This window comes from Sinohyriopsis cumingii, chromosome 16, assembly GCF_028554795.1.
Source record: "Sinohyriopsis cumingii isolate HCF-2022 chromosome 16, ASM2855479v2, whole genome shotgun sequence".
In the NCBI taxonomy this organism is placed as follows: domain Eukaryota; kingdom Metazoa; phylum Mollusca; class Bivalvia; order Unionida; family Unionidae; genus Sinohyriopsis; species Sinohyriopsis cumingii.
Genome location: NC_142976.1, coordinates 9,960,626 through 9,987,969, shown reverse-complemented (window position 1 = coordinate 9,987,969; position 27,344 = coordinate 9,960,626). Strand labels below are relative to the sequence as shown.

General features: G+C 34.9%; 1 protein-coding gene across 1 annotated transcript in view; it reads right to left on the bottom strand.

Annotated features, from left to right (window-relative positions):
* Nucleotides 1–27,344, bottom strand: part of LOC149779927 (neuroendocrine convertase 2-like) — a 150,874-nt gene that overhangs the window by 7,118 nt on the left and 116,412 nt on the right. Inside the window, exons 6-16 of the mRNA XM_089936624.1 lie at nt 26,247–26,311; nt 22,914–23,002; nt 19,141–19,313; nt 17,700–17,909; nt 16,092–16,192; nt 15,268–15,377; nt 14,533–14,650; nt 12,315–12,414; nt 8,418–8,625; nt 6,304–6,360; nt 136–201 (exon numbers count right to left, since the gene is read on the bottom strand). Of these exons, the coding sequence (XP_089792750.1) occupies nt 136–201; nt 6,304–6,360; nt 8,418–8,625; nt 12,315–12,414; nt 14,533–14,650; nt 15,268–15,377; nt 16,092–16,192; nt 17,700–17,909; nt 19,141–19,313; nt 22,914–23,002; nt 26,247–26,311 (1,297 nt within the window). The remainder of the gene's footprint in view (nt 1–135; nt 202–6,303; nt 6,361–8,417; nt 8,626–12,314; nt 12,415–14,532; nt 14,651–15,267; nt 15,378–16,091; nt 16,193–17,699; nt 17,910–19,140; nt 19,314–22,913; nt 23,003–26,246; nt 26,312–27,344) is intronic.

Here is a 27,344-nt window from a genome sequence, read left to right as displayed (position 1 = left end):
TACGACGGTTTCCTAGCAACGTTTTATTTAATGCACACACTCTTTTTCATACAGACGTCAAGAATGATAAAAGAATTCCACCACAAACAGAGACGGGGATTATTTCTACTATTCTTAAGAGACTTGGAGCTGAACCTTTGGAATAAATAGTTGTACTCGGACGACTGGTCTGTGGGCAGTTGCTTGTGTCTGACCGATTACCTGAAATGAATGAATGAATGTACGAATCAATGAATGACTGAATGATGGACGAAGATATTAATGAAGGATTCAGCATACATATATACACAAATACATACATACATACATACATACATACATACATACATACATACATACATATATACATACATGCATGCATACATACATGCATACATACATACATATAGACAGACAGACAGACATACATACATACATACATACATACATACAAAGGCAGACAGACAAAAATGCAAACACATTCACTTTGTAACTTAGACACACATTCATCATCCATATATTCACATATTTGCTCTATTTCGCTGGTATTTTTAATTAAAAAGACTCTCGTAAATAAGTGGAGAGTTTTAGCAGTTTTGATGTCATTTCATAAACATTCATTTTAAAGTGAGCTTAGGAATCACATAATGTTGCAATTTCTAAAGGCAAGACACTTCATATAACTTGACTACACAGCACTGCAGGTAATGCTAGCACGTCGATAATATGCCCTATGCATATTTTATAATGGACCATTTTCGAGCATAACACACGCTAAAGAAATTCTAAACCTCATAAAGAGTTGTAAATAACAAATATGTAATGTTAATCAGGAAACATGATATACTCGTAAAGTTGGAAATGAACATGTACGCGTGTGGTTTTTCTTTCGCAAATTTGTTTGGCGGGAAGGGAATACGAGACATAGCGAAGTTATGACGTGGACCAACGGCATCATATTCAGCATCAACTCAACTTAGTTGTTTGTTTCACGTATATGCACATTGGGTTTAGAAAAACGTCAGCACAAAGCTGAACGGTGAAGTTGAAAGGTAACGATTCTTTAAAAGGTATATAGCATAAGATATAAAGGTACGGAAATTTAAAATCCTCCTTGAAATACTATATCAAAGTTTGTTAAATAAATGCATTGTTGACAATTATCGAAGATCTTTTTACTCTAAATTTATTGCTGTAATAGCCTTGTCAACTATTTATTCACAGAGTGCTTGCCATCTTTCCATTTAAATTATCTATCTGTTTTTGAGATATCTTATTATCAAGCTTCTTGAGACAGATGAACGAAGGTATTGACAGGGTACAATCAAGAATCCCATCTCAATCAGGCATCACAAATAAACTCAACACTGATGATGTTGCTGATGCCGCAAAACATTCAGTTCAGCAAGTTAGGTTTCTTCAGTTAAACTCCCACCGGGAATAGGTATGTACAAGAGGCCTAATATTTAATATCGTCAGAGCGGTGGTAGCTCAGTCGCAATCGTGCCGAAGTTGGCAACGGGTGTCCATATCCTAACAGCAGTTATATGGGCAAGACACTTTAGTACAATAGTAATAATGATAATAATAATAATGAAGTCTTTGTATAGCGCCAAATTTTTAGAAGCTCGAAGCGCTTTACAACAATATACAAAACCTATAACATACAAAACACGTATAATGATATGATCACCACCAACAAAATAAACACCATGAAATCTGAAAACATACAAAACATGCTGAAAAATATTCAAGGTAGGAAACCTTATTAGGTCTTTAAATGTGTTCTTGCAGTCGAAATGAGTGAGTTTTAAGAGCACTCTTGAATGGGGACTCTGTGTCTTTGTGTCTAAGTTCAGTGGGCAATTTCTCCCACGTTGCTGGGCCCTGGTATACAAAAGAATGTTGTCCATATGACTTCGTTTTCATAGCGGGAATAATAAGTATACGATTGTCAGAAGAGGAAAGACGAGCGTAAGTATATTGTTGGTGTGTAAAAATGGGTGAGGTTGGATAGATATGTTGGACTGGGGTCTTTCACTGAAACGTAGCACAGAACATAAATCTTTTCTTTGATTCTGGATCGAATGGATAGCCATTGTAGGGTACATAGCAGCGGGGAGGTGTGCACTGGTCGTGGTACTCTAAGTATGATCCGAGCAGCTGTGTTTTGAACTTTCTGAAGCTTCTGAAGTAGATATTGAGATGAACCAGATAGAATTGAGTTAAATAGTCCAGTCTTGAAAGTACTAATGAACACACAAGTGTTTTAGTGGCATCAGCCGAAAGATATTTGCGAATGAACATGATGTGTCTCAGCTCAAGATATGCAGCCTTACATATGTTCATGACATATTAATGCAATGTGAGAGTACTGTCCAGAGTAACACCTAGGTTTCTTACTGACTGTGTGCATTTAATATTGGTGTTCCTGAAAGTTATTGTTTGAGGTAAAGCATGTAAATTAGAATGTATTTGCGTTGTGATCAAAATGGCTTCATTTTGTATCATCATTTATCTGCAGCTTGTTACAAGTCATCCATGATTTCACATCAGAAATGCACCTCTCTACACCTTGGATGTTAGCATCAACTTGAGTTGGGCGGCTAGATTTGTATAGTTGTGTGTCGTCAGCGTACAATTGGTGTGACATTGGATGATGATTTGTGACACGTGAGATCGGCTTAATGTATAGAATGAAGAGAACGAACAAGTCCAAGAACAGAGCCCTGTGGATGACCACAACATAGATTAACTGGGCTGGAGTTTATTCCATTTGAAGAAACACTTTGTGTCCTGTTGACCAAGTAGGACTTTAACCACACTAAGGAAGTATCATAAATGCCAAATACATGATGGAGACGGTGAAGGTGAAGTAATATATCATGGTCTATTGTGTCAAATGCTAAAGACAAATCAATGACTGTCAAGACTGTGATATTTCCGCTATCCAAAGCAGAGAGAATATCATTAACTACTTTTAGAAGAGTAGTTTCAGTACTGTGGCAAGGGCGACATGCAGATTGTACGTTGCTAAAAAGACTGTTTGAATTCAGATGAGATACAAGCTGGGATAGAACAACCGTTTCTAAGATTTTTTATATGAATGGGAGATTATAAACTGGGCGGTAGTTCTTTAAATCGTTATGGTCTAGTGTTGGTTTCTTCAGCAGAGGCTTTACAATGGCAGTCTTGAAACATGATGGGGATTCCCAAGATGAGAGAGAGTTATTAATAACATCAGCTAGTGAATGCAATACTGGCTCTAAGCACTCAATCAGCAGTGATGTTGGAATTGGATCAAGTTCACATGACTTTAGTGCATTCTTCATCACCATTGTATGTACTAAATCCATAGAGACAGGTTCAAATGCTGATAATGGCTGCCGCTGAAATTGTGTATCCCAACTGTATAATGACGACGAGCCAGTTGAAATTGTGTTTTCAAGCGTATCTCTACTGGTTTGTAATTTGTCACAGAAGACATTGGCAAACAGGTCTGGAAGGTTGACTGTAGAGAAAGTAGTTGGAAGTGGTGTACATTTGTTCCTTGACATCAGCTTGTTAGTAATGTCGAAGAGCTCTTTACAGCTGCAATATTGCATGATCTTAGTACTGTAGTGGGCTGATTTCGCTGCATGGACTATGTGACGTTCTTCGTAGCTGCTTCATAGATTTGCTTATGAATAGTGAGTCTGGGGGAAAGCCAACGCCTCACAGCTTTATTGCGGTCTCTTTTAGCAGTGCAAAGCTAGTCAATAACATTGCTATACCATGGAGAACACTTTTGAATTTATACTCTGCACTTGGTGTCTGGGGCATGTTTGCGAGCGATGAACGAGTTGTTCTGCTGTAGGAGGTAAGTAAGTTGTTAGGTTTGCCTGAATGTCATGCATTAGTTTGGTTCTATTTGTCATACGGAGGTTTCTCTTAGTAGCAAATAAAGGCGGAGGCTTAGTGACTGACACGTCAAGATAGCATATAATGCAGAGGTGACCTGATGCAAGTTCTTGAGATACCAGGGAGGACCGTAGAATATTATCATCAGGTCTATGAAGATTCCAGTCTAAAATGTGACCATCTTTATGGGTGGGATGGTTAACTGACTGTTTGAGGTTGAAAACATTAATGGAATCTGGGTGTTTTGATGTGCTTGGATTTCCGGGACAGTCAAAGTGAAACTTGAAATCTCTTAGAATAATCAGATTGACACCTATCGAATTATCACACTCCAGGAGATTCGGAAACTGCTCCAAAAAGAGTGATTCGGTCAGCTTGTTATTTCTACTAGGAGGAGGGCGGTATAGGCAGAAAAAATGGACTGACCTTTGTTCCAGTGTGAGTGCGGTTTGGACTAGTTCAAACGATGTGTGGTAGAACTTGAAAGTTGTGGTGTGGTTAAGAGAGTGGCGGGTGAACGACTTGGTGGTATAACTAGTGGGTGTTGGATCTGCGTACTTGGGCTCATCGCCTGATGTTTTAGCCATGTTTCTGTCAGGAAAAAGACATCTATATCCTGATCGTTGATAAAATTAACTATTTCTGTGCGATTTTCATGTGGCCCTACTGATTGGGCATTGAATAATGCTAGACGCAGCGGTATCTCTCGGATAGTTGACGCAAAGGTTGACGATTTAATAGGGATTTGAATTAGGTTATCTAAATTAACGGTCGAATTTTTCAATTGTTTAGCCGGAAAGCCGTAAGCGGGCGGGGGAAAATGTCATGCTCTGGGGAAATGTTGGCGATTACTATAGCGTGGCATCGTGGAGATTTTGTAGGTTATTTGGAAAATTATGAATTGAATGTGTCCCAGGGAAAGCGAGTTCTTTTTCGTTACTGTAATGGTTGACAGCTGAGCATACCCTCTTCTGAAACAGCAAATATGTCTAATAACAATGGGTACATACTGACAGGTGTCCAGTCAGCGTCAATTCCATAGGTATTTAAGGTTTTAAATCTCTCATTTGTCTGTAGAAATCATAATTTAAATTGTTGTGAAATCCACAAGTCTGCATACGGTCTTTCTTTATACCAGTAAACCTAATTGTGTATACTCTCTCTCTCTCTCTCTCTCTCTCTCTCTCTCTCTCTCTCTCTTTCTCTCTCTCTCATTAGAGCTTACAAACACACAGAAGTACGTTCATGTTATCAACATCACATATTTCTTATTGCTAATACCATGCAATTTATCAAATATAAATCTATATGTACCCCGTTCAACGGTGGCAGCGAATGCTTGATCTGTCATTTTACCATAATTAATGGGCATCATTTATTTTTGCATATTGTTTCCCATTTAGATATCTTCGTTATTGATAGTTTTCATATATTTAACATTGCTGATGAGGTCCCGTCGCCAGCCTTTAAACACGCAATGATTAGACTGATAGAGTGTGATTTCAAGCCGTAAAGTATGTATAATATGTAAACAACATGTCATAATTTGACATGGTATTGTTTTACCCATGATTCATTGCAAATTTTCCATAGGATCTGTTCTAGAGCATGCGAAAATGCAATGTTAAAAGTACTTTAAATAGACATGTTTTTAAAATTACACCACTGCCTTTTGACGTGTTCCACCATTCGCCATGACATTAAAGCTATATACTTAACATTATTTGTACACCATTCTATGGAGGCTTTCGAAACAAAAACTGAAGGACTTTATGTCAGATGGTGCTACCGGCTAGGCAAAGCTAAATAAACGAAATATTGCAACCGAAGGAAATGAAGACTAACCATTCATGGTATCAACAGCATGCGAAAGAGAAAGCTTTCAATGGTTTAGTTAAATCTTTATTTAGAATGTGCTTTTACATTCTATGCCCACGATTCCTTGGTTTTACAGGATACAGCTGACAACATTAAAAAGCGAGCAGCCAAGCTATATCTAAAACTGAAAATACCACTAGAGGTATTACCTCATTATTGAATAAGTTGTCATGGTAACAATTACACGGACGCATACTGGTACACAGCATTACTGCTACAATTTTATCAAAAAAAGAGAATAAGCAAAAATCATCCTTAATATACCTTCCATGACAAACGACACACAAATTGGTAGTTACAAATTTGTTTCTTTTTCCTCCAAGAACAATTAAGGATTTAAAATCGTTGCCACAAATAAAAACCACAACTACTGAATTTTTAAAACGCCAATAGAACGCTCAAAACCTTTTTCTGTAAGATAAATCTTTCGTAAAGGTTGGCTATGACCGGTGCAATAATTTGACAAGAAAGCAGATTAAGATCAAAGGGTCTGTTTTCATGATAGGCTAATTATGGAACGAAGACCAACATAATGGTTGTACTCACCATATACAGGGTCGTTCAGTGTACCGTAAAACGTTATTTTCCAGGAATGCAATGAACCTGTCAAAAAGAATATATATATATATATATATATATATATATATATATATATATATATATATATATATATATATATATATATATATATATGTGTGTGTGTGTGTGTGTGTGTGTGTGTATGTGTTTCATTCAATGACACAGCTTCTGTATCAACATTTTAAAGACTGGAATGCGCACTTATTAATTCATTCACTTATTTATTTACTTACTTGTTTACCTATATTGCCTAGCATTTACGATCTCATTTTATAACCATGGTTAAATATATCCACGTACGTTAAAAAGAGTGCTATAAATCATTATGCTAGTCGACTTGTATCTTCCTTTCTATGTTGATTCCTTGGAAAGTGGTGACTCAGTGGTCAAGTACTTCATTCGTGATCAGTTCAGTTCTTACTGTTTTGCCGTCATTAAATCAACCTGGATCGCTTCCTTGATGTGTCCATGATCAAGGCATATCACACAGTTTGAATTTGTATGTTGCAGGGCCTTAAAACACCATTCTAAGGCCCAACTAAAGTAGTATCAACCAAAACATTGTCATATAAAGTGGTATAAATATGAAGCGTTTTGTCAGGAACATTAAAATACATTATTGTCAGTCATAAACAAAGATGTTTATTTTTAATACGTTTTTGACATCTACATGCTAAATGTTGTTCTTTCATCTGAAAACCGAAGATGCTGGAGATTATGAAATGCTTATAATAAATGATTACCAGTTTAATTGGCTGCTTATGTCGTATATACAGCTATAATCTTTTAATATTCTTGATTTTGGTCATCTATCACTAAGACTACATTGTGAGGATGTGGTATACGTTCTAAAAGTGGTCTTGCTGTAATATCGTTATGTGCTGAATCAATAACGTACGAGAGCAATGTAATTTAACGTGAATGAAACGCTCTATGAAACACACACTAGCAAATGGTTCTATATTTTCCTACAAAAATATTATTGCTGATAGCCGAAGTTCAAAGAAAATTATCTCGCTTTACCCATGACCTGCTGTTAAGTTCGTCGTGTGCTGCCTATACCCCTTGCATGCTGAATAAATGTATGGATAATATATGACCTAAATACATTAAAGAATCATTTTACGAAGTTCGTACTATGCCGGGCAATAATTTTGCATTCAAGGATTATTATCTAATTATGACGATAGTGTTTGTATGAATTTTACGCATTTATTTTGTACCGGTTTTTTAAGAGTGATTAATGATGTTGGGAAAACGCTATGGTTGTGCTCCCAAAATAATAATTTTGCAGTTGTGTGCCGAAACCTTTATTGAAGAGTCGTCTATGCAATAATTATAAATCGCATATGTTTGAACGTTTCAAGCATCCTAAAGATTTCACTTTTGAGCTCACGTGATCGGCATCGAAAAACTATATCGTAGAAGCAGCATTAATTTATATTGGATGTTTTTTCCAAATTGATTGCTTTGGGGGAAATACGTATTTGCCATTTATTTTGGGGCTAGATCCATATGTTCAATGTAGATAAATTTATAAAATGTGACCACGGTGACGCTTTCGAATCCATTTGTATATTTGTTTTATATATTACGGGAAACAGCTGAAATTATATTAGTGTAGCCAAATATTTATACCCATACCCTTAACATATAGACTAAACAATATTTTGGGTTTGGTGATGAAGATTCAATTCGCTCTATCATATTTCAATTCTGAGGTAAATTCTGAACCTCAGTAAAATTTTCGAATTCTGTGAAATAAAGTTCTTGAAATTGTAGAAGACTTGAAATGCTCTTTTTGATTCTCTGTTATTGTCGAAGAAAGGAATGATTTTAGTGTTCCATTTACTCTTGAAGTGACAGAAAAACAGATTGATTTCAGTGTTGTATTGATAATCGAAATGTCAAACAATAGACTAATTTCAGAGCTGAATTTACAATTGAAGTGTCAGAAGAAAAAAAAACGATTGATTTCAATGTTTTATGTATAATCTGTCAGAACAGAAGACATATTTCAGTGTTGTATTTAAAACTGAAGTGCCTAATAAGTTACTTAAATGGTTATGTTATGGCTATACCAGTATATAAAGAACTTGAGACAAGCATTTTCAGCTTCCACATGCCAATGGGTGACTCTCCCCAGTGTTGAATTGTCATATAATCCCATTTTACAGATAAGGCGTGGCCAACCTCTAGACGTCTAGAGGTTAGTAAGTAGCTGGTCGTTCCGCTAGGAGACGTGAGGCGCAGTTCAGTGTCACCGTTACTGTCGCTTTCGAAATCAACCTATGGATGAAGAGCAAGCGTAGATAGATATACATGCTGTTTGTCAAGTTTTCGAATACAATAAAATAATTATTTGGAAATTTCGATACAAAATTAAACTGTAGAAACCGTTCTTTTCAAAATGAATATTAATGTATCGCTATGTACCATTCAATCATTATATGGTGGATGCAGTAATAGGTTCAGTAATCGTGTCTATATTTAAAAATGCATCCCCTGTTCGGCCCACCTATTAGACGAACCAGATTACCCAACAATACCTGATGCAGGGAGATTACATCCGGTTAATAACTAGACGCATACGTCTGTAATTACCTCTATATGTATAGGTACATGCATGTTTTATCTATGATCTATATTTATGTTTTGTGTATGGGTGTTGATTTGTAGGTACATATGTATGTATGTATGTATGTATGACTGATTTTATTTCCTCTTCAACAGAGATTACATCACGTTAATCAAATTCAGGATAATACAAAATCACAAAATACAACAAAACAGTGACAAAAATACAACGGTGGTACTGTGTCAGCTATCGTATTGAGAAAACGAAATATCTGTAATCGTTTGGTTCAGCATGGCACTGATCTTTTAACAATTGCTTGATGATGATAATATTTCTAAAAGTTAATACGTCTATATTGTTATGTGCTTAACATTAACTTTGAAATAGTAACGAACAGGAAAGGAAAATTTGTAACAGTGTAATTATATATGAAGTTCTTTCTATAGGATACATGTATTTATGCATATATATACTTGTTTGCGCGTATGCGTGCGTGCATGCATTTATCTATGACTGACTGTCTAAATGGCTTCATTACCTCTTCAACAAAGATTATATCAGGTTACTAAGATACGGATTATACATATCATAAGATTATGAGACACAGCATACAGGAGAATGCAATCAAGAGACATATATAGTCAACTAATGCATTTACAAGATGAGATATATAAATACAGAAAACCATATAGAAATCGCTAGGAAATATACATAAACACACACACACATATATATACGAACATACCTATACAATTATACACACACATATACAAATACATATATGTACATAAACATATACTCTGTATACAGCTGTCATACAACAAAATTTGCAGATTTGACAAGAAGACGTTGGCCTTTAATTTTTTATTTGTAATGTTAATTTACTACTTATTATTGCTGTTATGTTTGAACATGTTGGTTGATAGTAGGGCATACATTTTATTGTAGAATGACGCTATGTGTTTGCCGTCACCAGCACGAGTCTATCCCATACCTCATCGTCAATAGACGACATGCAGTCAACCCATGTATGTATGTATGTATGTATGTATGTATGTATCGTTGTATGGCTGTATGTATAGTTGTATGGTAGTATGTATTATTGTATGTATTATAGTTGTATGGTTGAATGTATATATCGTTGTATATATGTATATGCATGCATATGTGCTTATATTTTACACTCCAGTAGAAGAAAGGATGGCAAACGCCATAAAATAGAAATGCAAGAAAACGAAAATAATATATATATATATATATATATATATATATATATATATATATATATATATATATATATATATACACAGTTTTACTCTTTTGTAATTTTCTCCCCATTTTCTCAAAGCCCATGAAACGTTTATAGGAGCCATAATGTAGTTTGGTACTTTGGATCGACTATTATGAATATTTCATAATTATATTTCCTAAAAAATATGTAATGGTGAGATTAAGGCCCCCAACCTTGGCAACGTAATGTGTCTAGAGCAATAAACAACAACAAAAATTCCAAGCAGATGTTCTTTTAAGAAGATCGTCCTTTACCAGACTGTGCCAAGTACTTGGAAACTGATTAATATGGATTTTAAAAATCATAAGTTGCGATTAACAAAATGTTTATGAAACCAATATTGTACACACACATGTAAGATATAACACTGTATCAGGAAGATAACTGGCTAACTACCTCTCTGAATTCTTACAGGAATATTTTATTTTAAACAATGTAATTTTTCTATTATTTCATTTTAAGTTACAATCGAACCAGAAAACTTAGAGGATTGTTTATTACACTCTATACATCCAAAAATCCACTTTTTTGAGATTATCAAGAGAGAACGTATCATTCCACTTGTTGAAACAAAATCATCTGAAGGGATCACTAGGTGCAGAAATTCTACTAAATTTAGATTAATGATGTTGCTGAGCTAATTTAACGCGTTTGTGGTTGGATGTTTGCATCATTTGATTAGAACAATGCTGTGCTTGGATAACTTTCGGTCAGTTGGGAAAGCGGCTTTTGTACACGCTCTTATCTAAATAGTTGCGTTAATTTTGTTCCTATAGGTAACGCTTAAACATAATGATCCAAGTGTGGAGTTCCTGCTACAGGTTTATACCTCCCAGCCTTCTATCCATTGACTGATACCCTTAACTGTATTTGTAAATTTTCCATCATGCAACAGATACAACTTTGTCTTCCCAATGCACCTTGAGCAATCGATTCGAACACTGAGCACCAAAATGTTGATAGTAATACAGGCAAAATGCTTGGCAGTGGATTTTAGTGACTTTTTTAACGAAAGGGGATCTTATATCTTTATGAAAGACAGCAGAAACAACATTCTTAAGCTGTCCGACCTGGTAGTAACATTCGGGATTCTGTTGCGTTCATCATCATCCTAACCTCAAGGAAAAAACATTTACACAAAATAAAGAAAGAAACCAAGAATAAATTCTAAAAAGTCCCTGTCAATTTTATTTTATTTTTTTTTGGGGGGGGGGGGGCAATTTCCTTGCTGAAAGAGATGCGATGAAACGATTATTAAGATAACCTACCTGGCGGCCACATTACACGCCTGAAGGGCAGCATACTCGGGTATGTCGAAATAGACCTAAGATTTAATTATGTTTTGGTTGTCAACGAGAAAAGAAAATCCGGTCGATGAGTTGCGTTATTTCTAATTTTGGAGGCTCTATCAAGCAAAAGACAAATACATATAACTGGAAGGGTTTGATTCATTGTCTCGGTGCCAGTTCCTACATTTTCTCACCCATTTCATTTCAAAGCGGATGGAGAAAGCAATGATTTAATATCATTCTATTACAGCACCGACTTACTTTACGTGAAAATACTTTAGTGCTGTCTAGCATTATGACGTTATTAATGTGCGTAATACACTATTTGACGTCAATAAACAGATACTTGACATCCTGAGAGAACCAGAACGAGACGAAAAGAGCCATGGCTGGAAATTCGCGAGATTTATATATTTCATGGGTGAGAAAAATTTCGGCACATCTTGAATCACAACATTATCTTTAGATTAGTATCGATTACGAGCACTAATGTACGAGAACGTGACGTCGGCATACGGCTGCCTAGTGAACTGAATTTTACAGGAAATGTGCTCGTGACGACAGCAGTCGGTATGATCATCCTTCTTGGTGCAATTGTCTCAAAACAAGACTTAAAATGCTTGTCTTTGCAGCTATTCGGAATGTCAAATGGGCGCCATTTTCGTTCAGAACCAGCTAAAGTTTGCTGTAAATATCTGCGTATAAATTTTAAGTAAATTTGACCAATCATTCTGGTGAAGAGGCGATAAATATATGTTTATGTCAAAAACGTGTCCTTCAGAGCAAGAAAGAGGAAGTAAATACTTTTCACATTACTTACCCATACAACAACATGCTCCAAAAAGCGAATGTTTGTGTCACATTTGTCGATTGTCATATAATCAGTCACACCGGTGTTTGTATTCCACGTATATACGTAGCTGAAAACAAAAAGTTCAGTTATTCGATATGAAGTCCTGAAAGTCTTTATAATGTAATGATTTTTTTTTAATTTTCATTTTGTTTAAACCAATTTAACAAATATGGTGCTTGGTATTTTATGAAATTGCCATATTTATGTTAACTGTAATTATTGGATAACTTTTGAATTTTGGATATAGAAATATTGTAAACTTCGGGTTTTAAAATAAATTCATTTTGCTCTAATGCCTATATAGTATTCAGTTCTTTTGTCATAGTTTATAATAACTGCCTGCTTAATATTACCAGTTTACTCAATTGATTTTCGATTTCACATTGTTTCCATTTTAGCTGCTTTGTTTGCATCTTTAGTGAAATTATGCATCGGCAGTACAGCAATGTTTTCCTTTCATTTTAAGAGGCAAGCAAGAATAACCTTCAACACTCAATCGAAGACGAAAATCTGCATGTCAATACAGGGTGGACTCTGTGGGGGGGGGTGCGTGTGTGTGGTTAATCTGTTTTTATTTGAATATATCTACTTTTGTTTCTTATGTGAGCACACTGACCTTTGTCAGGGTGTATTAAGTAGAACCAGCAAGTTTTGACGTTTCCGTTCGCAATACATAGCCATTCATTGGTATGCAGTTATGACGGAAAGATTAACATTCCGACCTCCTTCAAAAATTAGGGGAAGAAAAGACAGATTAAACTGCCAAAAGGGGGTAGGGTAAACAACAAAGTGCCACAGGCTGTGCTATTATATTATGCTTATTATTTTAGTTCATATGAGTGCTCGGCGAGATTTTTGGAGACATGGACCCGCTTCTCACAATGCAGTATACTAACCAATATAAATGACTTTCTGTATATATAGAACGACACCAAAAGAATCATACCGGTTAGAGAGTTATAGCTCTTTTTCCAAGCAGAACTCGAACTCTTGCAGAGAATAATGGCATCACTTGCCTAACACTCGTGCATCATCACCCTAATCCACGATACATACGATAATCCCCTCGTAAAGAATCAGACAAGTTCGAAGGTACATACTTGATATTAACAAGTTCGAAGGTACATACTTGATATTAACGACAACTTTTGCTAATCAGGCGCTATTTAACAATCATTTATATGCATAAGTCCATTGGAGTTCTATTTCAAAATGCAAGATTAATACATGAAATTATAAACTGTGGCCAACATATATTCCACACGAGCTTCAGATAAGAACGATTTTGTAAAAGGAATATTTACTGGCAGTCCTTTTGCTTTGCTACAGTCGTTCCCATTTCTATAGCTCATAATAATCTGATACTATTGACATCTACTTTACAACACCAGAAAGAAAGTTCGGTTACAGCAGAAGTTAAAGTTTTATTTTTCGGGTAGCTTTTGTCGCTTATAAAATTAACTAGTTGGATTCTTTTTTAAAGAAGACAACTTGTTTCGTTCATAAGTCCATTTACTACATGATGTATCGTATATTACTTCACGAGGTTGTAAATAAAGTAACGACATCGTATAAAGTTGGTGTGAGTATGATTTAGATTTTTAACGTAGCTTGAACAATTTTCCAGTCATATCGCTACGATGTCTGCAGTGTGGCAGTTTAAAGTGATGTCTAGCACTGGGGCATCATGCCGCATACATGTAGCATGATGTCCCACCCAGTTACATTATCCTGACACCAGACCGACCAGTCCTAACAATAACCCATTTAATGTTGAACGCCTAGCGAGGCAGCTGTAAGTACTATTGTTAGAAGTCTTTAGTATGACTCGGCCGGGGATCAAACCCAGGACCTCCCGCATCCTAGGCGGACGCTCTAACCACTCGGCCACTGGAGCGGTGATAAGGAAAGTTGTAACATCTCAGGTATCTGAATACATTTAAGGTACATTCACAGCATAATTTTTCGGCTTCATCAAACAAAAACAAGACAATTCCTTATATTAAATGTAGAACCTCACATTTGCGCTAAAATGAAATTGAAAGAATTCATATAACAGTTTAATGTTCTGTTCATCACTGTTAGCTAAGGAAAATAATTCATTTTACTTTGAACACTTCTATTGAAAATACTATTTATTTAGGACCGTCTATATATTTTATAGTTAAAGTAAAGAGAAAAGTACCTGTGGGGATATAGAGTTGAAGTTGTATATCTGCGCTGATCAGGGACACTTTTCCATGATTTAGCCGTCTTCACCATGGCTTCCGCATCCATTAGCCCAAAGCCAAGTACAGGATGGACTATATATATATATATATATATATATATATATATATATATATATATATATATATATATATATATAAGGAGTTAATTTGTATGATTATAGAACCATGATTATAGATTGTAAAGGTCATTTAGTAAAACACTTATTTAAAGGGAAACCAATGACATGAATTTAAATCCCATAATATTTGTCAACAAAAAATATTTCTCCGCCTTTCAAGGCCAAAAAGCCGCAGTAACATATTTCTCAAAACAAATGACCTTATTTTATAGTACAAACCCTTAATGGACAAAAGTAGCCTTTAAATAAGTGTTTTACTAAAGTAAGTTTTAAGTTTACTGATGAAAGGACTGTCATGGCTGATTCAAGTTGTTTCCTGGTTCATTTTGTTTGGACGGATATTGGAGGTGAGTTGTTGTTGAGACGGAAAGGGGAACTTTAACTAGTCCCATGAGGTTTTAATATAGTGCAAATGCCATTTCAAGTTCATGTCGGCATATAGCAGTATATAGAATTATCGCAATCTACACGGAATCGTGGCGATTAATAAAAAGCATCTCACAACATTTATTTTAAAACTATACTTACATTCCTACCTGTGTTTTTACAGTAAAGAAAGTTAAGTCCTACCAGATAACTTAGCTCCGTTGACTTGCCAGCTGTAGGTTCCATCCCGTAGATAATGTTTTTTCGATGTACGAACAATTACGTGTTGAACGTCCCGCCATGTTAAAGCTGGACTAAAGTATGAAAATATTCCAAGTTAATCAATATCTTCCGTGAGAGCTCTCAGCCATTGCCTTAAACCCATCAAATTATAAATTTAATAATCTGACCCTCATAAGAACAATGGACCAAGTAATTTTTTTATAGATCTTTGTATCCTAATTAAATATTCATAAAGGGTTGTAAGTGTCATCTGACAAGAAGAAAAAATCAATGAATGTATCAATAATGTAGGTGTTATATATTAAGAAACATAACTCAAAAGGAACAATACTATATGAGCTACTTATAATGAAAACTGAAGAAACGAAACAACGCCGTGGGTACAATTTTATTAAAAAAAATACATAAGACGAACAAAGGTGTATGCGCTAGATGTTATGAAAAATGGAACAATGTTGCAGCGCAACCTTGTAAGATACGTGAATATAATGGAACAAGAATGGAGCGCTATTTGGTAAGGAAAATTGATAACAAGTGATAATGTTTAGGGGTTTATTGATAAGAAACATAGAACAAGATTGTAAAGAGGAATCAATACGTTCGGCGCAAATTATTAAGAAAAGTCAATAAAGGAGAAAAATGCAACGGCGCTATTTGTATAGGAAAACTAAACAAAAATGAACAAGGTTATACGGCACCACGTTTTGAAAATAAAATGAACAAAATGACAGAGATATATAGATATATAGATAGATAGATAGATAGACAGTAAACAACACACGTACTTAGCCTCCAATGTCAAGGCAACAATAGCTGCTGCATGAGTAGCGGAGAATGACGTCCCTGCATGCTTTCCTGTGCATAAATTCATAGGGCTTGTAGAATACTGGATAGAAAAAGAAAAAAACATATGACTCTTTCCTTATTCAAACAGGTTATATATGAAAGCCCCGGTACAAGATTGTTTTCTGATTGACATTTACTAATTATGGAAATAATTTGAAGCAAGGTGAGTGTGTAAAGACATTGGTTGTTGTGATTTCCGAGTTGAATACATTTCTTTAATTGACAGAAACTGTGTCATAACCACATTTAAAAATAGTGACATGACTAAGCGTTATAATTTTCTGATCTATTGACCCACTAACTCGGTCATATATACAGCTGACTACACGACGTGGGGACTTGCAAGAATACAATTTTATATATGTTTCTCACTTAAGTCTCGCAAATACAAGTTACAGGTAATTGACTGAGAACAGGCATAGCTTCCTTGCCCAATGAGATGCAGAGACTAAACTTCAAACACACAAAGAAATTTTAATTTTCTGCTTCTGATTCATTGATGAACTTGCTATCTTCATAACTGATATTAGACTGGAACAGCGTACGTTCATAAAGCCGTATTTCTTGAATAATACTAGAGCATTATATTTTACAGATTTTCTCTCAAACCTGAGGAGCTGACAATAGGGTCACTTTGAACATTATATATCTATCTTTCTATCTGTCAGAAAAAACACGCCGCCTTTCAACATTCAGAAGGGTTGGAGACCTTTTTCCTGTGTTCTATCAATTTTTAACTCATTGAACATGTCTAAAATACGGAGGCGGGGGGTAAGCAAAAGATAAAAAAATAAAGAGGAGGAGAACAGTAAATGCCAAGAATAGGGGTTTTCTATGACATGTTGAATCTTGTGACCCAATAAATGCAAACCTTCTTTTCTGAACTTTTTTTCTTTATATCCGACAAGGATGGGTGTGAAGATGAAGCCAAGAAAGAAAGTAAAAAATAAGGAAGAAAAACATATAAGTGTTCTTATCCGAGACGTTTAATCCGGTCAAAAAGAGAGTTTTAGTAATTATTTTCTGCTGCGATCAACCGATAGCTCCGTTCTAATAAATAAATATCTCGCCACCCGTGCTGCATGTTGTTAATATTGTTTAGGTCATTGCTTTTTATGCCGTTAAGATAAAAGTCGCATCATTATTTCCTGTCCAAAATATTACATTTCTGCAATTGCTTGGAAGAATTATGGGAATCTTCCGTATTGCATATAGTTTTTTCTGGTCTTCCAGGTGTAGATTTGGGTATAAAACCTATGGGTCAATTTACAAACATATTGCCGTTACGAACACTGTTACGATTGAAGGGTCGAATGAGCCTAAAAGAAACTGAGTCATACCTTTGTGGGGACCTATTTATAGACGAATAGATGCACACTTTTACTGCAAATATTACAAGACTGCGATCTTCCATTGATATTCTAGATAGTATGCAGTAAGATATCGATGGAGATCTTATTCGTGAACATTCATAATGGGGACTGAAATGTCGAAAGAAAAAGCGATTTAGAATTCGGATAGTAATTAATGATTTTCTTTGTCCTTACCAAGTATTTATAAGTTCCTCCTCCGCCACCATACGTTACTGCCAAAACCGGTGTACACACTTCTGCATAGGTCGCACTAAATCCGTTGGAGTTAATACTCGATATGGAAATGGTATATATACTGTTAGCGTATGCATCTGCGTTACAGTTATCGTGAAGCCCACCATTTCCGGCAGCCCAGATGTATATAGTGCCTTTGCCATTCCGGCCCTGCAATTTAAAGCTTGCTTTCAAAAGACAGTAATAGAAGAGGTCAAGAAGACACCATTAAATGTAGGACAAATTCACGAAGGCACGCAATACACGAAGCTGGCACATCGGCATTAGTCTAGCTGTTGTCGTTGGACACTCGCCTTTTTATAGCCACGACTCTGAAGGACATATTAAGAATACCTTTTTATTAATAAGTTATAAATCGCTTTAAAGGCAACGATTGCCCGCAATATGCAAGCAAGCCTATATGTGTTTCACGTGTTTTGTTTATACTTTATTTGATATTGGTAGATAGCCAGGCTCGACACACTTGACTAACCACAGCTCGTGAGCAGTATATGCTACCTTCCCCTTTTAGCCACAATGGACGGTGTTCAAACTCGTCCTTCAGTTGTTTCATATAAATTATCATAGACAGCTCATAGTTTTTTTTTTCAAGACAATACCTATCTAAATTAAGACACAAGGAAAGATGAGTACGCTAAGAGAAACAGAAGATCTATCGAAGTAAAACTTTTTCCCAGAGTGGAAGCCGCCAAAATGAATTAAAATGGACCAGCCATATTTGTTCATTGGAATATAATTTTTTATTTTAACAGAGAATAACGAAGGAAAGATAACATAAATTTGTGGGACAGAAATTGGCACCTGCTGCGTCTGGTGCAATAATTTGGAAACGTACAGAAAAGGAAAAATTAAATCTACACCACTTCTTTATTATTACTAAGTCACAGCTGTTTACTAATTACGCTGGTGTAAGGTTTAATGTAAAATTATTGTACGGGTGTTTAAATGATAACGCAAAACGATTTGACCTCTGTATTCCTTGAGATAAGCAAAAAATATAGGACATGCTAGAAAATAAAGGTAACAACTTGATTTGTGGTCTGCACAGGAACTAATGGAGTGAAAGACATGTACATTCGGATGCAGCCAAACTAACCTTGTTCTATAGATAATAATTAGCTCTATTGAATAGCCCATCTCAGTATGTTTAACAAGCATCAAAAAGACACAAGCTTGTTCAATGCTATGTTGAACGTAGATCTTTTTCGTCAAATCGAACGACTTTCTTTTAAAACGTTCTTGAAAGTCAATAAAGGTTTTGCCAGTAGAAATCAGTTTTTTTTGTAAATAATACCGTCTAATAAATACCAAATAATAATAATGATAATAATAATAATAATAATAATAAGGTGAAATTAAAGAGGCAGTTACAGCAACAAACCGTTCTAATTCCCTTTTGGACTGCAGCGGACGTAAATGTCCGCATACTGCCAAAGCCACGTCCATCTTCCGGTCCCCAGCTGTTGGTATAAATGTCAATTGTAGACTGCTGATGGGAAAGAGCGTTTCCCTCCATCAAATCACTAGTCCCCAAATCGTTGATCAGACGGATTCCTAGAAATGAATGTAGTTGATTATTTCATTTACCATCGCCATGACAATACCACAAATATTTACAGCTACTATTACTACTGCCAATAATGGCACAATTGACGGTTGTTTGTTCTGAGGTACAAACAGTGCATCAACTTGTATTGCAGATTAGATACATAAGGTCATTTCGATGTAAATTATTCTTTCGTTTTGTTTTTCATGCAATTAGATTTGACGTTTTAACTCCAGAAACTAAACAATCCTTGGGTCTTTTCTTTAATTTAATGATTTCTAAATTATAAGAATGTAAGAACGTACGTGCTTTTGTGTGTGTGTGTGTGTGTGTGTGTGTGTGTGTTTATTACAGTTTTATGTTGTAATTTAGTGATAAATTTCTCAGCGTCTGACATACTATAAATTTGCACACAGATGCATATGCACACCACAACATACACTTTGAATTAGTAAACAAATGATACGTAGACCTCACGAGAGTCTAAACTAATTCTTTGGATTTTTTTTTACAAAATAAGATAATGAAAGTAATATATTTCAATCACAAGTGACGTGCCTTATTAAATCTTGAATAAAAAGAATTTTCCAAATATAGGAATACCAATAATACCGAAAGACCAAATATATTGAAGTAAAGTTGTTTTTCCTTATCTGATTTAAGTTATTGTTTTGCATGATGTCTTAAATTTGTATTGCTCCAGTCATATGATAGAACAATTATTGTCCTTTGATTCTGATTTACATGTCAAGATATTTTCTGATTTGAACATTCCTTTATGCCACTTTATTTTCATTCTAATTATTTATTACTTTTCATGTAATATTCTCTAATAGTACCCGTAGATTCAAACGTCAACACCTCCCTCATGGAAATATAAATACCACTGAAAATCCCTAATTATTAGCTAATCAAACTCTATAATTACAATTTCGTCCAATCAAAAAGAGGGTTTCAAATTAAGAAGACCACGATGGTTCTGGTGAAGTCAGACGAGACCATATAATAGTTGCTTCATCAATATTCTTCTCAAGAGTTCAAGCCCTAACATATGGCAAAACATACTTTGTTTCGCGATTGCCTTGGTCAGCATCTAATTGCATGTGTTAGCCGTATACTGAAACAGTGTCCTAAATAACCAGTAACAATACTGTGATCTAATGGCATACCCATAGAGAGAAAGTCCCCAATATCTGATCTTTGATAACAAAAAAGTTCTCCCGGCTTCCTTAACAATGGATGGTCTGGATATCTGCCATTGATAATGAAAATTGAGTATGTCGAGCAAACTCGTGAGTGGATCCATCAATTTACAATTTAATGTGTTTCGATTTTTAAAAATGGTTTAATTTTAAGTATTTAGTCCAAACCCATGTGAAGGCATTTCTCCTGCCTTATCCGTAGTCAGTGGTTATTATGACTCATTCGATTAGTAACACTGTTCGTTCATTACATCATCTTTTCTGCGCACATATAAAACACTCGATATATTCAAACATTTCTGATATCAATCATGCGATCGGGTTGCTATAAGAACAGCAGTCTATTTGGGTCCCCATTAGGATCCATCAGATTCCACGTTGATCGATTTTGGTCTCTGCTAGGGTTCGTTGAATATAAGTCCTTTTAGGTTTGTCGATTTTCACTTTGGCCTCTTAATGTATGTTTATGTCTATTTGGGTCACCTTTTTGGGCACATTTTGAATTCTTGCCTCCTATTTGTTACGTTTGGTCTATTTCGATAAATCTCCTCGCCATTCACAAAGTAGGTCTACCTATCCAGCGGTTTGATCATTTGCCATCAAGACCAAAGCAAGCGAAACTAAAATATACTGATTGATTGCTGTCATATCCTTGAAATTAAAACGAAACAGGTAAACGTAAATCAGAAAGAGGAAGTTGACGGTCGACGTCATAGCCCATCGTAGCATCAATCAACATCCGCGCAAATGTCCGGTATTTTTCTGTGCAATTACTTGATCCAGTTTTCCAGAATCCAATAAATTATACGAATAGTAAGTCCTTGTTGCAAGCTATCAAACTACCACCTTTCGTGATTTCGAAGCTGACAAATGTGATGAGTGAATTTGAAACCTTGTGTTATCAATATCGTTTCTCATAACTTGCATTTAATTTGAAGTAGTCAAAGTGAAGTCGTTGATAAAGTGACATCTTACATGCAAGTTTGAATATTGACAGTTATGTTCTTCTAGCAATCACTTCATTTTCCTGAATACTCTCAAACTTCCCCAATTCGTTTCCCTTTAACCAAAGGCGGCCATCGATTAGCGACAACCACAGTTAAATGTACACCTCCTATAAGGCTATTGGGACTTCAGAGGTAAATTGTAAAGGAAAACATATAAACAAGGGCCTATAATGTTTTTAAACTTGTGTATCGAAAATTGCCTTATCACGCTTCCAGAAATAGCAAATATCTATTTTGCCACTTGACATCAACTACAAAAACGAAGCTCTATTGAACCAACAAAAATAATATATGACAGCAGACATTTCACTCGTTAATGCGCAAATGGAATCATCCATTTATATTATTTTCTTTCCTTCAGACAGTTTGAGGTTTTGCCCAAAGCAGGTTATTATGAAATTTAAATAAATATACATGTATTCAACAATCAAGGTATTTGTCCTCTCAAGCACATGCAAAAATTGTATTTGATGCTATGGTTGGAAGCTGATTCCAAATATAGTACGGTAATATTCTCATACAAATTGGAGACATTGTTCCACAAAGAATTAGAGTTTTTGATATACTCCTTAATATATTTTTTTAAAAATCTGCGTCTTTCCCTTTATCCTTTCCTAGTCTTATTTCAGTTCACACCCGATTTTTGTTCCTATTTTGTTTCAATAGTTTTATTGGTGCTAATATTAACGTCTGGTGCATTAAACTTACTGAATGTCATGGTATCTACAATATAGACCTCTTTCGTTATTGGCATGGTTTATATATGTGTAGGAGAACGCTATAAGTGGTTGGCGTCTGGTCTAATTGACGTTTCTTACAAATTAATAAATACTACGTTTAAAACAAATATAAAGTCAGTCAGTAGGACAGAGAGGTAACGGTATAACATTCTCTGCACTGTGCTGGTCACATATGCAAAATTATACTGTATCTGTGCGTTTCCAGCTTTTTAATATGCACACAATCTTAAAATAGCACCTACATGATAAGAAAAAGATTATTCTTAGGTAAAAACGGAAAGTGCAGTAAATTTGTTATGTTATCTTGTTTTACGTGTAATTTCATAGCCGACTACAATTTAAATTGTCCATATGCATACGAGCACACTCGTATTCAGACTGTTATTCAACAAATAAATATGATCGTATTGTTTCAGTATACAGCTATTGTATTGATCTCACCAATCTAATATCCACATAATTTGGTCTGCGTCTATGACTTTGCTTTGATAGAATGCTTGTGAACATAATCAAAGATAGTATTATAACAAGTCTTAGAATTGGTTGCGTTAAGTCCTTATAGCCTTGTGTAGTAGTTATATAATGACATATTATCATATAATGTTAAACACCAGCAGCTAAGCTGTGAAAGCGTGGAATATTATGTGTGGTGTATTTACCCACAAGATTTGCATTGTAGGCAATCCCTGCTATGCATTCATTGTTGTCCTTCTCAGCTGCAATCAGACCGGCGCAATTTGTCCCGTGTCTGAATATAAAGACAAATTCTATGAAGAAGGTAATGTCTCTCAGCAATTATGAATGAATAAGTAGGAGATACGTACGCGAAATCAAAACGATGATACATATACATATATTTGACGTTTGCTGGAAAAACAATATATTCCATAATTTTCTTTTCAACCGTTTTCACTTCTTTTGAGCACTGAAGCGTAGCCTTCAAAATCTTAAGGCCCATATAATTTGGTGTTCATGAGTGTCAACAACAACTATCAGTGATCAGATACTCCAGGAGTCTGACAATATGCAAGGTACACGTCATTGCCTATGAATTGTATTATTATCTAAATTCTGAAATTGACATGTACAGATGCGGGCCTGAACTGCATAATACTCATTCTGACTATCATAACACAATTTTTGAGTAGGATGATTAATCGTTTTTTATATATATTTCATCATGAAATACTAGAATGTATCTGTGGTAGCAACCTGATATAGCCACAGTGGTGATATCCCTTTTGCAGCTCCTTTTTCTCCCTATTTTGGAGTCGTATATACATTTCCGAATGCATTTCTCGTCTTCTGTTTCTTCTGCATATCCACTCACCTCCCTCCTGCTTTCTCACTCTTTCTCCCTCCATCCTAACTGACACATATTTAAATGTCTACTCTGTACATTATACAAGCAATGATATGAAGTGTCACCTACAAATTCCTAACTTCTAACACAATGTGTAGGTATCAGGTAATAATTTCTTTAATAGTAGTCTTCCACATGCATTGCAAAAACTGTCAGTGAGTGAAGTTATATTACCTATTTCAATTTTTTTTAATGCCGAAATACACAAACTCGATTTAAAAACAAGAATTTATCAATCTTTATTGGTAAACTCAAGATCACTACAATGTTTTGCTTAAAGATCTAACGTTATAAAGTCTGTCGGGTACTAAACCTCACCCCAGCCCACGCAACAAAGGAATTAAAGAAACAAAAACTCTACTAAGCAAATAATCATTAGTTTGACAAAATGCACAATTTGAAATATTTATATGTAGGATCTAAGTTCGTCAAATGTCACTGTCCTTAATTAAAATTACATTTCAGAACTTCTTTTTATCGATTTAACAATGCATCCGTTAATTGGAACAGAATGAAAATAAACATCCATGCGTAAAGATTGCGTTCGCTTTTTGTATTTCCCGGATTGGTACAGTGACGATCGGCAATACGTTTTCCCTTTAGTCAGTACATATTTCCTTACAACAGTTAACAAAACGTAGATAATCTTTGTTTATTTAGTAATGAAATTAGACAACCCATCGTGTTTTAAAAGACCCGCCCTTATTTGTATTAAACAGCAATATAATATAAAATGAAACATATTTAGCTAAACAGTGTTTTAATAATGCTCTGGACTTACATAATAGTTCATGAATTGAACGAAAGTGGATTGAATCCATACGTAAATTAATACCATTGTTCTAACGCCACAAAAAATACTCCACTTAATTATTAAATTCACACCAGAATCATCAAATTAGTTTAAGTATTTTCTTTGAAACCAATTCACCATTCATGATCGGAGAATAGAAGCGGACTTGCTACAAACCACATGACTAACACTAATTTCTTCTATTGGCCAGCTATGCATCACTAAAGATGACATAATGAACCTTCCATACTGCATTTGCGTTCGTATCAAGCGCATCTTGTCCGACCCGAATTATTTCCAAAATGGAGACAAGGAACTGAAGGAATACCTTACAAGATAAGGTTATTGGATGTAACATATTCGCAGAGTCTTCACTAAAACCAGAGTTATCGGCAGAAACTTTCTATAAAGGTACAAGACTAAAATATCCAACAGGCAAATCACCTTGGTGGTAACATACCACAATATGGTCCCAAAACTACCACATATCATTTGGAGACATAGGGCTTCATCGAATCTTCCAGCCATCTGAAAGTGTATTTTTTGAAGTGTCTGTAGTTGCATACAACATATAGAAAAAATCTCACAGATTTCCTGATACAAGCTCATATTTCATATTAGTCCAGACTGTAACGAACAGACTGGTGCATACAGTTGTAAAATATAATGCTCACTCATCTGCAATGAAATACCTGATATTAAAACTTTGCCGTAAACTAATCTGTAGCAAGAAAGTCTTCAGCCTCCTGTCATGCAAGGTATGTTCGTACAACTAAGCCTTAAGTAACGGAATCAATTAACACAAAAAGAACATCCTCAACAGGCTAAATACAAGCAAAATAAATATTACCGTGACAAACGTGTGTTTGTGTGTATCTGAGGGAGAACGATTTTATTTAAGCAGCTGTATCACTATGAACAGTTTTGTAATATAACCCTCTTATAGGATTTTACATAGGAATCAATGGAATTGTGAGCTGGATAGACTTGTGTACAAGACTTTATCAGTTTCTCTCATTACGTGTCTTAGCAATATTTTCCATCAGTATTTTGAATGAGATCAAATTTGCAAAACCCAAAACTTCAACTTATTGGTCAAATTTGATTTAAGTAATGATTTGTCTCAAGCTAATTCCTTAGCGACATATTTATGTTTCTAAACGGTACGAGTCTGTAAGAAAATGCTCTTTTCAAACCATTCTAACGTAAGTGGTTAATTAATCGCTTAACGTTAAAACAGGTTTAATAGAGATGAATATTTCATACGTCAATTTATTTTGTAAGTAGCTGATCAGTTCAAAAAATTTAAGGCTCACAAGCTATGCTTGACCTCGTTATTAATGCCATAAAATAAACTGATGCGAACCGGTCATCTAACTAGGATTATATTTTTACTATATTTATCAGTTCTCTAACTGTGACCTTCCCCTCCTTTAATATGTGGAAGATCTTACTTACCCGAAGCCCTAAAAACCTCATCATGGTCGACTTCCACGGCTTTCACACACACAGATATATATATATATATATATATATATATATATATATATATATATATATATATATATATATATATATATATATATATATATATATATTGTTAGTTGTCTATAACCTAAGAAATCAATAATTTAAATGGCTGAAGAATCATTTAACGAAATACGTAAGGGCAGTTTTGCACTACAGATCAAAAACATATGAAAAAAATTCTCGTCTTTTGTGCAGTCGGTGAAAGAGAGTGTGAGTGACGGGGGAAAGGGAGATGGGGGGAACGAAAGAGAGAGTACTTAATTGGAAACAATGTTTGCTTCTGAATAAGTGAACTTTAATACTCACGTGTCCAGTCTTACTGGCGATGGATCCCGATCATTCGAAACATAGTCGTAATGATACGATGAACCCTGAATAGATAAAAAAATTGTTTCCGGATTCTTTAATGGATATATATATATATATATATATATATATATATATATATATATATATATATATATATATATATATATATATATGGATGCATGAATCTATAGTTCTAACTGCACATCAGGACAATCATGTCTTCATATTTTCTATTATGATTTGTGTTCTAACTATGAAAACGTAATACTTTCTCAAAGTGTTCCGATGAATAACCATTCCAATGAACATTATGTGCCCAATAAAGTTAACATTCATGAGGTAAACATGTAGAGGGGAAACATTCGAATGAATGCTGATATATACTACATAATGTTGTCATGTAATCTTGTCTTTAATTTAACTCGCTAACAAGAAGACACGTTGAATGATCATATAAATTTAACTAATTTTACATTAAGATGAAATATTAAGTCCATTGTTCCGCTTCAGAGGCTCATATGACACTTAATGTTATCTTTTTTGTCAAGTTTGTCTTTCAGAAATTCGGAGAGGAAATTATCCATAAGAACAAATTCAATCCGTAAATTTGTCATCAAATTTAGCCGTTGTATTAACCTTCTAGGTTCGCTTAACTGTATCAAATTCACGGAAGATAACACAAATTTGGGAATTGTGTGTATTAGGCAATTTCATATGTAAACACAGTGACATTCCAAACTGTGACTTTCTTATCTTATATGAACAGGCATATAATCGTGGTCTAAACGCAAGACCATTGCTACGACACTCTTCTAAGCCATGTCATGAATATCATGTTATTAGTCATTACCAGACGAGAAAATGAACAGAAATTATTTCCCATGGTTACTATTTATATTCTTATGTTACGTGTTAACTTACGATTTTAAGAATCAAATCCAAAAATAATCCAAGAAATAAAATATTTAGAAGTCCTAATATTGAAATATTCTAATGAATTCAAGTTCAAGTCCTGACAAAGAATCCAAGATGGAAGGCTATCACGAATGCTGTATCATGCATAGTATGGTTGTCTACAATTCCTTATTAAAACTC